The sequence below is a fragment of the Sturnira hondurensis genome, unplaced genomic scaffold (assembly GCF_014824575.4).
Source record: "Sturnira hondurensis isolate 20B ecotype Veracruz unplaced genomic scaffold, ASM1482457v3 Scaffold0001872, whole genome shotgun sequence".
NCBI lineage: Eukaryota > Metazoa > Chordata > Mammalia > Chiroptera > Phyllostomidae > Sturnira > Sturnira hondurensis.
This window is the reverse complement of record NW_028074503.1, coordinates 6,001,530-6,017,213: the sequence shown is the minus strand read 5'-3', so window position 1 is coordinate 6,017,213 and position 15,684 is coordinate 6,001,530. Positions and strand designations below refer to the sequence as shown.

The window sequence follows — 15,684 nt, the reverse complement described above, 5'->3', positions numbered from 1 at the left end:
GCTCTGCTGAGGTCAACACTTTTGAGAGAGATGCTCTTCACTTGCTGTGTCCCCACCTCCCCCCTCATGTTCTTTCTTGCCAGAATCCCTTCTCCAAGCCCCTGTGTGCCCTTTTTCTTACACCTAGTGATTGTTGTAGCCCTGCCCAGGCATCCCTTCCTGCAGGAAGCCTTCCTACCAGCCCCAGGCTGGCTAGGTCTTCTCCTCTGTCCTGAATGGCTCCCAGTGGGACTGTGTGATCGTAAAGGCAGCGCACCAGGAACATGGTAGACAGTCAATAAATTCAAAAATTAAAAGTTTACTGGTGTAAATGCTGGTGTTTTTTTAATCGGGTTAATTATAATAATACATTCTTCATAGTGAACAGTATAACTTTGCTAATTAAAAAAAAGTCTCTAGCCAGAGCCATGGGAGGACCCCGGGGATTCCTGCAGGACTGGCAGTCCCAAGTGGCTCTGGGCCCCCACCGGCCATCGGTGTCACCTTCAGTAAGCAGTTCTCCAAAACGCCAAGTCTGGAGTTGTTTTTGCTGTCAGATTTTTCCTCGTATTTTAGACTTGCCTTTCCTTTCTCCCCTACTTTCTTCAATTCTGTACATCATTTAAGAAAATGATGCTGCCTCAGGGAACATACTGGAAACATTACTTCCCCATAAGTAGATGTAATTTGTTTTGTTTGTTTTTACTTAGAAGCTGTTGTCTCCCTTCTCTTAAATTACTTTTATCCATTTCTCTAACAAGCTCTGAATTAGTTTTTTTATCTGTGTTCATAAAATATAGATGAAATTTCCCAAGTGTGGAACCTGTAAAGAATTATTCCTGACTTTTTAAAAGAGTTGTAATACTTTAATCAAAGTAAATGCTGTTTATGATCATTCAGACTTTTAAAATAGTAAGTTGACTGATGGTTTCTTTTTATTTTTTTACATTAAAATTATGTCTGGCATAGCATTTCCTTTTTAAAATAGAAAAAAATTTATTATGGGCATTTAAAATATATATATATAGAGAGAGAGAGAGAGAAAAAACAGTATGAACCATCATATTCTTAAAAGTTTTCAAATATGACCCTGGGCAGCATGGCTCAGCAGGTTGGGTGTCATTCTACAAAGGTAAAGATCACCGGTTCGATTCCCAATCAGGGCATATGCTTGGGTTCTGTTCCCCGCTGGGGGCCTGTGAGGGGCAACTGATTAATGTTTCTCTCTCTCTTCCCCCCCTTCCCCTATCTCTAAAAATAAGTAAATAAAATCTTTTTTTAAATTATAAAGTTTCAGCTATGAACTTAGCATTTCTCTTTCCACTCACCCATTTTGTTTCCTTCCTTTTGCGTCTCAACAGAAAAGAGGAAAAGGCCTCCAGTGGCTGCAATGCTGTCCCCTCTGGCCATACCTCCCTCCCTCCCTGCTATTCTGAGTCCAGGTTCTACCTACAGTGACAGCTCTCCGCACACCTCTCACTCTCATGCACACACAATTGTCTGTGCACAAACATGCCTGCCCTCACCCAGCCCTCTAACCCCATTCGCCATCCTCCTTAGCTTTCAAATATTAGGACAGAAACTTAATTGGGAATCTACTAACTTGGATTAGTTAGACAGAAAAATGTACAAAGCTACAACTGCTTCTGAAAACAAAATTATTCCATGGAAAAATACTCTTTAACTTGGATTTTTTTTTTATGTAATGCCCTTCTGGTTGGTGGACTTATGGCAGATTGTTTATCAGTTTTACTGTTTCCTCATCCTCCATACTTTTCTAATTTTCAACAATGAGTAGGTGTCACCTTTATAATTTAAAAATATCCCTGAAAAGTTGTGCTAAAGAACTAGTTTGGAAGTTGCCCCTGAATGGCTCAGCAAAATAAATCTGGACCAGAAATGCAAATAAATCTTCTTCTTAAGTCCAAATGGTATTTCCCATGGCTTGAAACACCCAGAGATGGAGAAAGAGGGCATTTCTTGGCCAAGGAGAGCCCGCAGGGGGAAAGGCCCTACACTCCGTGTCCCGCCCTTTTCTCACCATCGTGATCCCTGAGCCTGTCTCTGGCACTTCACTCCCAACCCCACCCCTGGGTAGAGTCTTGGCCACTTCCCTGGGGCAGTGCAGATGAGCCCTTCTGTTAACAGCCTCCCTCCCTGTGTAATTACCATGTGTGCACCAGCTCTGCAGAGTTGAAAGGATTAACCCTTGCCTCTGGGAAAGCAGGGCCTGGTGTCATGTAACATACCATGGGGCTGGACGGACATTGTGTTTAGGCAGCTTAGGAGGATGGGGTGTGTTAGGAGGCTTGGGAGTGTGGCGCCTCCAAAGGGTTGGAAGCCTCTTTAAGTGAAATATTCTTAGTTGTAAAGTGACAAATCCCACAGGGGTTTGTCAGGATTAAATGGAGTGTGACATGGCACATAATGGAATACAAGAGCTCAAGATAAAGAGTTGGAACCTCATGTGTATTCTTCTCCCCAGAGGAGGTTTTCATTGTCCTGAGAATCCTCACTTCTCCATCCCTGGTCACACACGTCACAGTTATACAAACTGTTTGAATGTGACCTCTGAAGTCTTGGGGTGTTTTGATTTGGTTCAGCTCGTGGTATCTTCTCAGTGTACCCAGACCCCAAGTACACCAAGTCCCTGAGCCTCAACTTTTTACATCCCATTTATCAGGTAAATTAGTTTCCCTACAAAGCATATATAACTAAACTTGCTTGGGATAACATACATTGGCAAACCCTACTGAAGTATAAAAACGGTGCAGTTCACAAGGGAAGTTGTTTAGCTGTTGTCTTGTTTTTGCTGCTGTGTTATATTTTTGAAATTAGAAACAAAAAAAAAAAGCAGTGTAGTTAGTGGTCAAGAGCACAGGCTTTACCATCAAACCCAGGTTGAAATCTAAGCCACCTGACAACCGTACTGGGCTTCATTTTCCTTGTCTGTGTAATGGGAATGTGGTGGCTACCTCACAGGATCACTGTGAGAATAAAACAAGATAAAGCCCATCAAAGAGCCAGCTCATTCTTTGGCCCATAATGCTATTCAATAAATAGTAACTAGCATTGGGGCAGTTGTCCTGCACAGGCTTGAATGGGACTGTCCGCTGACCAAGGGCAGCATGGTGGCATTAGAGCCAGCTCTGTGTCTAGCCAGCTGTGCATCCTTGAGCATTACATATTTGGAGCTGTTTCTCCGTTTGTGAAACGGGAGGCTGAACCAGGTCATCCTGGAGATCTCTCACTTCCGAAAGTGCCTTGGCTATTTAAAAAGTGCTGTGACAGTTCTTCGTAAATGGCCAACCACACTTTTGTCAGAATGACTAACTGAAAGCATCTCAAGGGGATGATGTTGACTTGCTCCTCTTTAGTCTCTCTGCTCACCCTCATCTGCACTGGTTCTCAGTCCAACTCTTCATTACGCTTATTTGGGGAGTTTTTAGAATGCAGACAGACACGGGGACCCCATCCCTAACCTCAGAATATCTGGCTGCAGCATCAGTATTTTTTAAAAGGCCCCCAGATGACTCCATCCTCTAGCCAGGGTTAAGAACCTGCAGTGCTCTATGCAAATGACACAGTCTAGGCCGTACAAAGGAGACAGGATGTGGAGAAGCCACAAGCTGCATCTGTGAGATGTGATTTCAGATATGGTATTTCAATTTGGTTTCACTTCTAAATTTGTTCTTCTCCTTGACATTGCTGAGAACGTAGCCTGGCATCAGTCCCCATCACCCTCGAAACCAAGTCCTTGACCTGGCTGATACAGCTCTTCATGATCTGGCTTCTGCTTCCCCAGCCTCGGTTTTCAGTTGACCTGATTCTGCAGCCTAGTAGAGAGTAATCACATGCCAGACTTTTTCCAGCTGCAAGCCTTTGTATCTTCCCTACCCCTCTCCTTTCTTAGCCAGTCTTACCTCCCCTCTGTACTTGGCCAACTTCTGCTCATCCTTCAGGTCTCCCGTGAACTTTTTCTTCCTTCCCTGCCTCCTCAAAACCCTAGCTCTCTCTACACACCCAGTGACACATGCCATCACACTACACTTGCCGTGATTCCCACCCCCCAGACTGTTAAATTCCACGAAAGCAAGGAAGGTGGCTTATTCACGACTGTGTACCCTCTCCTTCTCAAGGTCAGGCTCAGTGAATAAAGAATGAATCAATAACTGAATGACTGCACTATAAAGAAAGTAAAAGAAATTCTTAAAAAAAAAAACGGAGTCACAGTAAATTAGAGAAACCAGAACCTATAAATGAATGAATATGCAAGAAAAAAGAAATCCTTAGTGACTGATTCACACTGAGCCAGGTAAAGGAGGCCCTACCCTTGCACTGTCATTTCTTTTCATTTCATTAAAGACCATTCTTTCCTACCAGAGAGCAGAGAGCTATGGTGGGGAACCAGACTTACTTTCTGTCCAAAGGAGTTTCATTTCCTCGGGGATCTGGTTCTGCATTATTTGCGCCATAAACAAGAATAATCAACAGTGTGGTAATATTAGAAAGCAAGAAAGAGGAATACATGTCATTATCTGTTTAGTTTTAGTGAACTTTTATAATCTTAGCAGTCAATGAAATATTTACAAGTAAAATGACAAATGTTTGGAGTTTACTTCATAAATCCCAGTGGGAAGAAGGAGGCATGGAAGTATAAGGTAAGACAAGACTGGCCAAGAGTTGATGGCTTTTGAAACTGGGTGGGCACATGGCACTGTGTTATATTATTTTCTCTGCTTTGGCATAAGTTTGAAAATGTCCAAAATAAATGTTAAAAAAATGAAATTGTGGGAGGAAGTGTTCCCTCAACATCGCCACATGGTTCAACGAGTGTTTAAAAAACAACAACAAAACAATGATACATCTTCCAGAGCCAGCTTGGCCTTGGTCAGTTGAAAACCAGGAATGTTCTCCAAGGTTAGTAATCAGTTCCACACGGTTTTCAGGCAACAGGGTTTAGAAATCACTGCAGTTTTGATTTGTACATCCATTCTTACGTCCACAAGAAATACAGCCTGGGTCGATTTTCCCCTTTATCTGCTTAGCCAAACAATGGTTTCCACTGCACATTCAGCCCAATCTCAAAACCCACCCGGGGCTCCTTTTTATGATCATTGACACAGCCCTGCCTTTCACATTGATTTTAGGACCCTAGAGAATCGGCACCGCTGTGTTTTCTTTGATTATTGCTGGCGTTTGTTGCCTCAAATGTGGGGACTCTCTCCTCTCGGAGAGGTCTGTCACCTGAGTCAGGAATGTGCGGCAGGCAAGGCCCTCAGGCTCTGCCTTCCAAGCCTTTCAGTTCTTCTCCTCACAGCCGTTCCCCCTCACCTCCCACATTGCCCACACAGTTGTTTCTCCCCTGAGCAGGAGGCCAGAGGCCTTTCCCCACCATCTTCCGGCCTTGTGGTCCGCAGCTCATCTTCCCCGCGTGCTGTGAGCTCACGAGGAAGGTTCCAGGGTCTCGGCAGGTTCCGGGCCCTCGCAGCTCCGCACACCAGGCCACCGCCCGGCTTGGGGTTCTGACCTGTCTGGGGGAGTCCAGTCTTTCCTCCTCAGCTTGTGGCACCCTTTTTCCTTAAGTGATTATGCCTGGAGGCTCCTCTTCTCCCAGTATCTTGCGCAGAAGCTACCCGCCACCTCTCTGCTCACCCCCGCCTGCCCCCACCTCTCACTGCTTTTGGCCTTTTCTCAGATTTCCCTCCTGCTCTGTCCTTCTCATCTTCTCCCATTCCATCTAAGATGGGAAGGTTCTTCTGGCTGCAACTATGCCCAATTTCCTCTATCTGCCAGAGATGGTTTTCGTTGTGTTTTGTTTTGGCATCCTAGAAACTGTTCAGGCAGCTGGTCTCTCCTATCTTAGAAAACTATAGCAATACACTGTGGTAAGATTGTTCTTTTACTCCTTAAATCCCATGTTTTTCTAGTGCCTGCAGTCTTCTAAAAACTGTTTTCACGGGAATTTTTGTTTACTTCGGGATACCCCCTGTTGCTGTACTCTCTTTGAGCAGCCATGACCCTATTTGATACTTTCATCAACTCCAAGAAAAAGTCAGTGCAACTTTGTAGAAGAAACAGGCAATTTTATAACAGAAATGGAGTCAGAGAAGTTATTTCACCCAGATGACAGCCAGTACCTGGCCGAGCCTCATCCACTCCCCATACAGTCCCTGCTTCACTTGTCCCCTCCACGGAGCCTCAGTAATCACTCGTGTGCCAGCGGACATCAAGTCTAGATTTGGGGAATGAGCATGTACGTGTAAATAAGGCTTATTTAAGAATAAAATATTTACTGTTTATCTCTTTACTAAAATGATTTGCAATCACTGATACTAATTTTTCCAGGCAATAATAATAATTATTATTATTATACCTGCTTGTGTTTCATTATAAAGCTCTTGCTGAACAAATATAAGATAGAAATAAAAATGCTAGACCAAAAGCTTTCATTAGGTGGTGGTAATTCTTTTCATTCCAGTCATTGTTAGGAGGCCCCTTTAAGATCAAACAGACCGTGCACAAATCCCCCGTGCTACTTAGCTAGTTGGGCAAGTTATTCATCATTTTGAGCCTATTTCTTCATCTTTAAAAGAAGGTTTTGTTACAAATATAAGATGCTAAGGATAGTGGAAAGTATCTGGAAAGCACTTATTAAATATAGCTCCCTTTTCTTTCTCTGTTACTGTAAATTTGTGATTCCCAGTAAAGGGTAAAGTGTTTTAATAATAGTCAAACCAGTCTCATTTTTTCCCATCCTGGAAACACTATAAATAAGTGACTAAGTGTATTTTAGTTTCACTGCCTCTTTTTCACGTAGCTTACTGTTTGATTGATGTGGTAATGAGGAATGAATGACAAGGTAGAATGCATTGCAGCAATCCTGGGATGGTTGTAATCCACACCCTGGTTAATCACCCTCAATTCATGGAAAGTTGGATGAAGTACATTAGCTGAGAAAAACATATGTGACCTGACCATAATTAGTTTATTTCTTCTTTGCATTTACTACTTTCAAGTAGGACAAGAATTTTCTAATTATATTGAGAGATATTTATTGAAACAGAAAGTCACATGCCTTTCTTGGGAGAGAGGGAGGGACTGGAGCAGCTTTCCTTTTTGTTTGTTGTATTTTAATTGGTGGAATTACTGATCTACTGTTACATCTCTCCCATTTCAACATAAGATTGAAAATGTCTGAGTTCAAAATCAGCTTCAAAGCAGTAAGACGATATTCCAAATCAAAGATATGAGTTCCACAAAAGCTTTTCATAAAAAAAAAATGGAGCCATTTTCTGCCTACACTGTTAATGAAAAGCAAAAAAAAAGCCTTAACATTTTTATTTATTTTTATTTATTTTTATAATTACTTTCATTGTAATTAGCCAGTCCTTTACTTTCTTGTAGTATAGATGTGGCCACTTTCTCTTAACTGAATATATACTGAAGTATCTAGGTTCAGCCTTCTTTAAAGAGTTAAACGATAGTGAATGCAATATGCTTTGACTGTAGCACACTGTTCAAATGTTTACTCTACAAATGGGAAAAACATATGGATTGCTGTTGTTCAAAATGACCCGTAGTCACTTATGTTTCAGACCCTAGGTCATATTTTTGGGTGGTCTGATGTATTTTTTTATTGTATTTGGGGGGTGGTCAAATATGTATTTTTTATAATGCTACCTGGCTGTTACAGGTGATTTTTGCTGAGACCTAAGAAATTAGACTGTATGTTGTTAATGGAAAACGTATTCTCCTAAATGAGTGATATTTTTCAATTATTCTTTTTTATCATTAAATGTAGGTGTTAGTGTAGAGGTATTCTGTTTTTGGAAAGTTTGGGAGTCATGGGTGGGGAAAGCTCAGAAAACAGATTCTTAAAAACCAAATTCATTTTTTAAAAACTCATTTGAAAGGCATTTTGGAACAATAACGTTTTTAAGTGCAGAAAAGGCCGCCTTACGTAACACAGGGGAAAGACTTGATCTGCCATTACACTGACAACTTTTAGCCGTAATCACCACGACAGGAACATTTTCTTTACGGGTGAAAGACAGTGACTAAAAGAATTTACTTGAGAAAGTCTGAGACTACTTTGAATTGCCTGGTCCTGAGATATTTATCAAGCAGGGACCAGAACTTCTCAAAGAACCATAGCTACTTAACGGGTAATTTTTCCTGCCTGCCGTCTTCAACACTGCTACCTTCGACAGCGACACAAAATGGTAGCTCTTAGTTTTAGTGGCTGCACAACTGATTCTAATTGTCTTCACTGTTCCCTCTTTTCTGTCACAGAATCGGAAGACTTTTTGATGGTACAGAGCCCATTGTTTTGGACAGTCTCAAACAGCACTATTTCATTGACAGAGATGGACAGATGTTCAGATATATCTTGAATTTTCTACGAACATCAAAACTCCTCATTCCCGATGATTTCAAGGTGAGGGATTCATGTTAAATTACCGATAGCATAAGTATATGATTTGTCTTGATGTACTCCCCCACAAATATTTCTAATTCTACATTTTTAATAGATACCAAGTCAAATGGCATCAGAGGTCTCTGACTTCATTATACTTTCTTCCTGAAATAGAGTTCATGGTCATTAAAGTTTTACATGAGCGAAAGAGGACTGCTTTTCATATAGAGAACTGAATTAAAATTCGTTTTAACCCATTGAAAATAAGTTGGTTAAATGCATAGCTTATTTCTGATAAGTCTTAATGAGACAGAGAATAAAAAAAAAATCTCCTTGGCTTAATAAAGACGTTTTCTCTGAGAAATTTAAAGGAAACACTTACTTAGCAGTAAAGTTTTAGAATTCTTCTCTTTAAAGTTAGTACCTAGTGTTAAAGTTAGTCCCTCATTACACTGGCAAATATGGGCAGTGGAATTAGATAAGAAGAACAAATAGGAAGTGTTAATTAGAAGAGAATAGATAAAAATGTAATCAAATACAGCTGTTAATACCTCTCTAAATAGAAGTTTCTAAAGAATCAACTAAATGTGAATAGAACTAATAATGAACTCATTAAAGCATCTAAATTCAGGATCAATATATTACGATCAATAGCTTTTCTGTAAAATAGCAAGAGCCAATTATAAGATATAAAGGAAAAAATACCACCCACAGTAACAACAAAAACTGTAATACCTAGGAGTAAACCTAGCAAGCAAAACACAAAGCCTGATTAAGAAAACTGCAAACGGTTGTGTACGAGCATAAAAGAAGAGTCGAATAAATGAAGGGACCATCTATGTCCCTGGGTGGGAGACCTCCATGTTGTTAAGATGCCGCTGTCCCCAAATTACTCTCCCTAGTCAGTGCAAGCCCATATTAGTCACAGGTATTTTTTAAAATGAAATATGATTCATTTGTAAAGTTTTTGTAAAAGACAAAATGCTTAAGAATAGCTAAGTCAGTTATTGTAAGTGGAGATAATGGTAGTAGTCATGGGCAGCGGTGACTGTGTTCTGCCAGATGTCAAAACGTACTTTAGGGCAGTAGTCAGTAAAAAGTGGGATCCTGATGGGGCTAAGATTTACGGATACAGCAGGGGAGAAGAACAGAGTCCAGAGGCAAATGTGTGTATATAGGAATTTGACATGTTGTAAAGGCAGGAAAAGAAAGAAATCATCAGTAATTGGCACTGAGACAATAAGCATAAAGACATTCGGAAAAAATGTAAAGTCAGAGTCCTGCCTCATAAGTTCACAAATATCCTAGAAATAAACATGAAAATTAAAGCTATGAAAGTGTTAGAAAAAAATAGCCCTGGCTGGTGTGGCTCAACGGTTGAGTACTGGTCTGTGAATCAAAGCATTGCCAGTTCAATTCCCAGTCTAGGGCATGATTCTGGGTTGCAGGCCAGGTCCCAAATAGAGGGCGCGTGAGAGGCAACCACACATTGATGTTTCTCTCCCTCTCTTTTTCTTTTCCTCCCCCTCTCTAAAAAATAAATAAATAACATCTTTTTTAAAAAAGGTATTAGAAAAACTATAAAGGAATTTCTAAAGGTACAATTTTGAGTCAGAGGGGGCCTATCTAAGCAAGACTTAGTACCCAGAAGGTATCCGTCAAGACTTTTTTTAAATTAAAGATACTAGGGGGTGGGATAGGATGGGAGTAATAGACAGAAAACTGTACTTGAAAAAGAATTAAATAAAAAATTGGAAAAAATAAATTAATTAAAGATACTATATATTAACAAAAGACAAGTGTCAGACTGGAAGAAATATTTGCAACAGAAGGTCAATATCAATCATAAAAGAGCTCCTAAAAATCTACGAGAAATATGCAAACAACCTGATGAAAACACTTTTAAATATAGCAAAAAGTTCCTAAAGTAAAAAATCGAAATTGCCAATAAACATTTGAGAAGATATTCAATCTTTCTAGTATCAGAGAAACAAAACCTAAATGAGACACCTGTTTTTAATCCATCAGATTGGCAAAAAAAAAAAAAATTTAATTGATAATATACAGTCTTGGAAAATTTACAGTGTGGTGGGAGTAAAAATTAAACATTTTTGAAGGCAGTTCAGCAGTAATTTTTAAATTTTTAATGGTACATACTCTTTGAGCTAGCAATTTCTTTTCTGTTATTTATCTTCTTGACATGTCCACATATATATGCAAAAATATATGCACACAGGATGTTCATTGTGGCCATATTTGCAGTAGTAAAAGCCGGACCCAGCTAGAAAATGTTCTACACTGGCAGATGGGCACGAATATTACCAGATGTCCATTCTCAGGGATAGTGTAAAAGAATGTGGTAGCCCTATATCTGTTGGTCTGGGGGGGCAAAAATCACAATTTTATCATTCAGCAAAAATATTAAGTTCAAAATATATGTAGTGTGTTCTTTTTTTTTTACGTGAAAGAGAGAGAAACATCAATGTGTGGTTGCCTCTCGTGTGCCCTCTACCAGTAACCTGGCCTGCACCCGAGGCATGTGAATCAAACCGGTGACCCTTTGATTTTCAGGCTGGAGCTCAATCCACTGAGCCACGCCAGCCAGGGCTAGTACGTTTTTATTTATGTAAAAAATTTGTGCATGTGTGTGCGGCAGAGTCCACCTGTTGTGGCTGATGATGAGAATAAATACACAGACAACAACAATCCTGTGGAGAAAAAGGGAACAGCACGGCTACTCTCTCAAGGGGAAAGTGCCTATGGGTGCCTCAGCCACTCTCAGTGGGAGAGCGCCTCGACGCTTGCATAGACAGGCTTTTATTGTTTTCCTCGGGTCTTACATCAGAAAAAGATTTATTTATTACATAGAATATTATTGTCTACATTTTAGGTACAATCAAGGAAATGAAAAATAACATGCAGAGGGGAATGGCGATGAGCTGATTAGCTTTGTCCTTGGGAAAATTTACACAGGCTTTGGAAATTACCTTGAAGATAGACAATACATATTTGTTGTTTTAGTCCAGGGTGATGGGGTTTTAGCAAGAGCAAGCCATAATAGTCTGTATGCATTTTCTAGGCCTGATTCCCACAGGAAAACTCAGTTTGAAGGTCTGGCTCCTGCCCACCACCTCGCTTCTGTAGGTTTTCCATACAGAGCTGAGTCACATTGGCCAGACTAAAACGAACCGGTCCCCTACATGTATGTATAAGTGAATAAAAAAGATTGGGGAGAATAGACCCCAAATTAATTAAGGGCTCAGGAAGCCTTTCATTCATCCTCTCCTTCAAGATTTTGAGCAACAAAAGGGTGACTAGCCAAATGGAAAAGAATATAGAAGAGCGATATTGTGTATACAGTTATCTTACATGAAAGCAACTATATACATTGGGCAAGAAAAGGAGAGAAATAACTGCGACTAGCATGTGCAGCCCCCTGCAGCCCTGGAATGAGCCTGAGGAAGACTGGAGACCCTGCTCTCCTCAGTCAGTGGCGGGTCCCAGAGCCCCTCGAAGAGCGTGCATCTCCCGGTGCTGACTGGGCACCATTCCAGGATTAAAAGACATATGAAGTTGGCTTGTGCAGCGTGGCTCCTAAGCTAAAGTCGCTACTTCATCAATGATGATCTCTTCCCACTCAGGAAGGAAAATATACTGAGGGTCTGTTTCTAATATGATGCCTCCCTGGAAGGTTTTCAAGGGTAATCTTCTATTTACTGTGTCCAGGGGTTCCCAACCTTTTTGGCACCAGGGACCAGTTTCATGGGAGACAGTTTTTCCCCAGACAGGCGTAGCAGAGGGAGACTGGAGGCACTCGGGGGGGAGTGCAAACGAAGCTCCATTCACTCTCCCACCGCCCCCCTCCTGCTTCATGGCCGGTTCCTAATGGACCACAGGCCAGTTCCTAATGGACCGCCGCCTCCCTCCTGCTTTATGGCCAGTTCCTAACTGTCCCCCAGGGGTTGTGGACCCCTGGACTGTATACTGTTTCTTTCCATGCCAACATTCAGACCTCTTTCTTCCCCTGATGCCACTTCATTCATCCGGCAAGCATCTTATGCAAAGGCCAAAGTGAAGTCCTCTACCTCCAGTCCTCAGTCTGACACCCGGGGACACACCTGCTCGAGCTGCACTGCCGAGAGAGCCAGTGCATTTAGCCGACAGGCCCTGAGGCTGCTGAGTCCACCAGTTGCAGAGTCGAGGACAGCAGGCCGCTTCACACGCCAGCTGCAGGTGGAACAGGGGGCTAGGAAGAAAGTAGGACTGTTTCTAGCAAGTAGGCACTGGCCTCACCTGGAGACACAAGGGGCCTTCTGTCTGGACAGGGTCTGCTGATCGTGGGCAGGGGCTCAGGCCCCACTAATCAAACCTGGCGTGACCCATGTCAGGCGCTCACCAGTCAGGTCTGGACTTTGTCCTTTGTGGGAGAGCAATTAAGTGAGTGGAGAGAAAAGGGTTGAAGGTGATATGGGGGCAAGGGAGGTGGCTGATGTTTTCTTACCAACCCAAGTTTTCCTAAAAGGAAGGCCTTGGAGTTGGGAAAGGGGATGATGGGAGGGGCGGGGTGGGCAGGATTTCACTTTTAGTTGTGTTTTAAGGTGACTGTGTTTTCAAATGCTCATTCAGAATCTCCATCTGGGTAGTTCATTGGCTCCTTAAACTTAAGCTGCCAAAACAGGAGCTGGCCTCCCCTCCACCGCTGCCACGGCCATGAACCCTGCTCCTCTTCCTTCGTGTCCTGTCTCAGTGAAAGAGGCCAGAGTCCACCTGCCTGCTGCAGGCAGGAACCTGGGAGCCATTCTGTGCTTTTTCCTCTTCTTCACCTCCCATGTAAGGCCCCTCAGTGAGTCTCTCCACAGCACTTTCCAGATGCAGCTGGAATTAATCCACTCCTCTCACCTGCCTCCCTAGTCCAGGGCCCAGCAGCTCGTGGATGGCTTGGAGTCGCTTCATAATTGGTCTACCTTCTCCCACCCTTACCCCCTCTCATACACTCTCCAAGTTGAGACCAGGAGACATTTTTTTTAATTAAGCTTATTTTGAGGTCTTTGTAGATTCTCATGCGGTTGCAAGAAATAGTAGAGAGAACCCTCACTGGTGTGGCTCAGTGGGTTGGTCATTGTCCTGTGAACTGAAGGGTCAAACGGAAGGTTCACCAGTTCAATTCCCGGTCAGGGCACGTGTCTGGGTTGCAGGTCAGGTCTCTGGTTAGGGGCGTGTGAGAGGCAACCATCAGTGTTTCTCACATCAATGTTTCTCTCCCTCTCTTTCTCCCTCCTCTTTTCTCTCTCTAAAAAGAAGTAATATCTTTTTTTAAAATGAAAATTAATAGAGATCTGATGTTACCCAGTTTCCCACAAAATTATAGTTCATCACAGCGGGGGCAGTGACAGTGACAGAGTTGAGGTCCACGGCATTTCCATCGTGGCCAGGACCCCTCCTGGTGCTCTGCTAGCCACATCCTTCTTCCCCACCCCTCCTCTACCTCCCACCCTCTCCCTCACCAAGGAATGCATTTTAAAAAGATAGTGCATCATAGCTCGCTCTACTTAAAACTCTGCAAGGGCTTTACCTTATTTATGGAACAAAGCAGCATACTCCTGTCAGAGCCCATGAGACCCAGAAGACTCCAGCCCCTGCCCCCCTCACCTGCCCCTTACCCTACAGACAGTGCCCTACAGAACGTCTCAAGAACACACCGTATTCTTGCCCTCTTCAGAACAGACTGTTCTGCCTGCCTGATACTCTTCCCTAAACAACAGAGATAAATAGTTACAAATACAGTGTTTATGACCACAGAGAATCAGGGTGGGTCCTGGCAAATAAGCCGACTAGGTACAAGGCGACTTAGTAATGATAATGAATATGATGAGCCTGAGTGACAAATAAAGGGCAAGGAAAGAACGTCAGGCAGACAGAAGATAAAAAGCATGTCAGATGAAACGCACGTATCTCAGAGCCCTGAGATGTTTCCCACGGAAACTCTGGGTGACAGGCTATAAATTACTGGGCATTCTGGAACCTGGTGGAGCAGTAAGCTGAGGCGGCCTTTTAGCCCTTGTGGCTGATGGTGGAATTGCACCCACAGCACCAGTCAGTATGTAGGAATCACAAATACCGGCCCACAGATGAGCTCTGAAGTCTGCCTGTCCCTGACGATGTAATAGGTTCTTTCTTCCTCATCGGAGTTTGTTTCCTGACCTTGGGAAAGGGACATGGGTCGCATTTGGCAGGTGGAGAGACTTTTACTCTCTGGATTTGCTAGGGAGAGCGTTCTTGGATTCCTGCTGCCCAGTCCAGCTATTTAATGTTGGGCTGAGCAAATGCATGACATCTCGAAATCACAGCGTCCTAAGCCTCAGAATCTCATTCTGCAAATGTGCTGACTGAGCTAGATACCCATTTAACAATTTAGATCATTTCATATTTCAGAACACCATTTGAGTGGCAGCTGCTTGTGCCCCGAGCCCTCTGAAAGCTGTTGGAATCTGTTCCCTCGATTAGCTATTATAGAAATTCTCTGCAGTGTTTTATTATGGATATGACTGTGTCTCCATCTTCCCTTAATTCCCCTTCCTCCCAGTTGTGCCGATCGGTTCATCGTTGCTTTATTTTCGCTTACACGCATGCACACACACACACAGTTACGATTCTCATTGTACCAGGAGTCCAGAGCTCTGGTTCCCTTTTTTATGGGGAACTACATCATTCTCTCTCTAGCCTTTAATTCTGAACATCTTTGGTCAGTGACTCCCAGGTTAACAGCATCTTTTGTGGTCTCTGGGTGAATGTCCACCCTCCTTAGATAGAGAACAATTTTCTGGCAGGCAGCCCCCAACTTACTTATCTCTGAGTGGCTTAAGTTCAGAAGTCTATTAGTAATTTTAAATAAAGTCTTAATATTATAGAAGTACAAGGGGGAGGGACCCAAACAACCCAGAATTTATTTTTAAAAATTGTGTATTTATTCTTTCATGTGTAAACTTCAGTCACCTTCAAAGCAGTCTCCATTTGATTCAGTACAACCATTGAGATGGTTTTTCCACTGCTCAAAGCAGTTTTTGAACTTGTCGGTTTTGATGCCTTTGAGTGCTTCTGCTGTTTTGTGTTTCACCTCTTCCACATCAGCAAACCGTTTCCCTTTGAGAACTTTTTTCATCTGGGGAAACCAACAAAAAAGTAGCTTGGGGTGAGATCGGGAATAGGTTGGGTGGGGCACGGGAGTCATGCCGGTTTTTGGTCAAAAACTGCTGAACACTCAGCACCATGTGGGCAGATGCTCATAA

The 15,684-nt window shown here is 42.5% G+C and overlaps 1 protein-coding gene across 4 annotated transcripts in view; it reads left to right on the top strand.

Annotated features, from left to right (window-relative positions):
• KCTD1 (potassium channel tetramerization domain containing 1) overlaps positions 1–15,684 on the top strand; it is a 186,369-nt gene that overhangs the window by 157,515 nt on the left and 13,170 nt on the right. For all 4 annotated transcript variants that reach the window (XM_037032261.1, XM_037032275.1, XM_037032269.1 and 1 more), the window contains exon 3: positions 8,275–8,419. In XM_037032261.1, the coding sequence (XP_036888156.1) occupies positions 8,275–8,419 (145 nt within the window). The remainder of the gene's footprint in view (positions 1–8,274; positions 8,420–15,684) is intronic.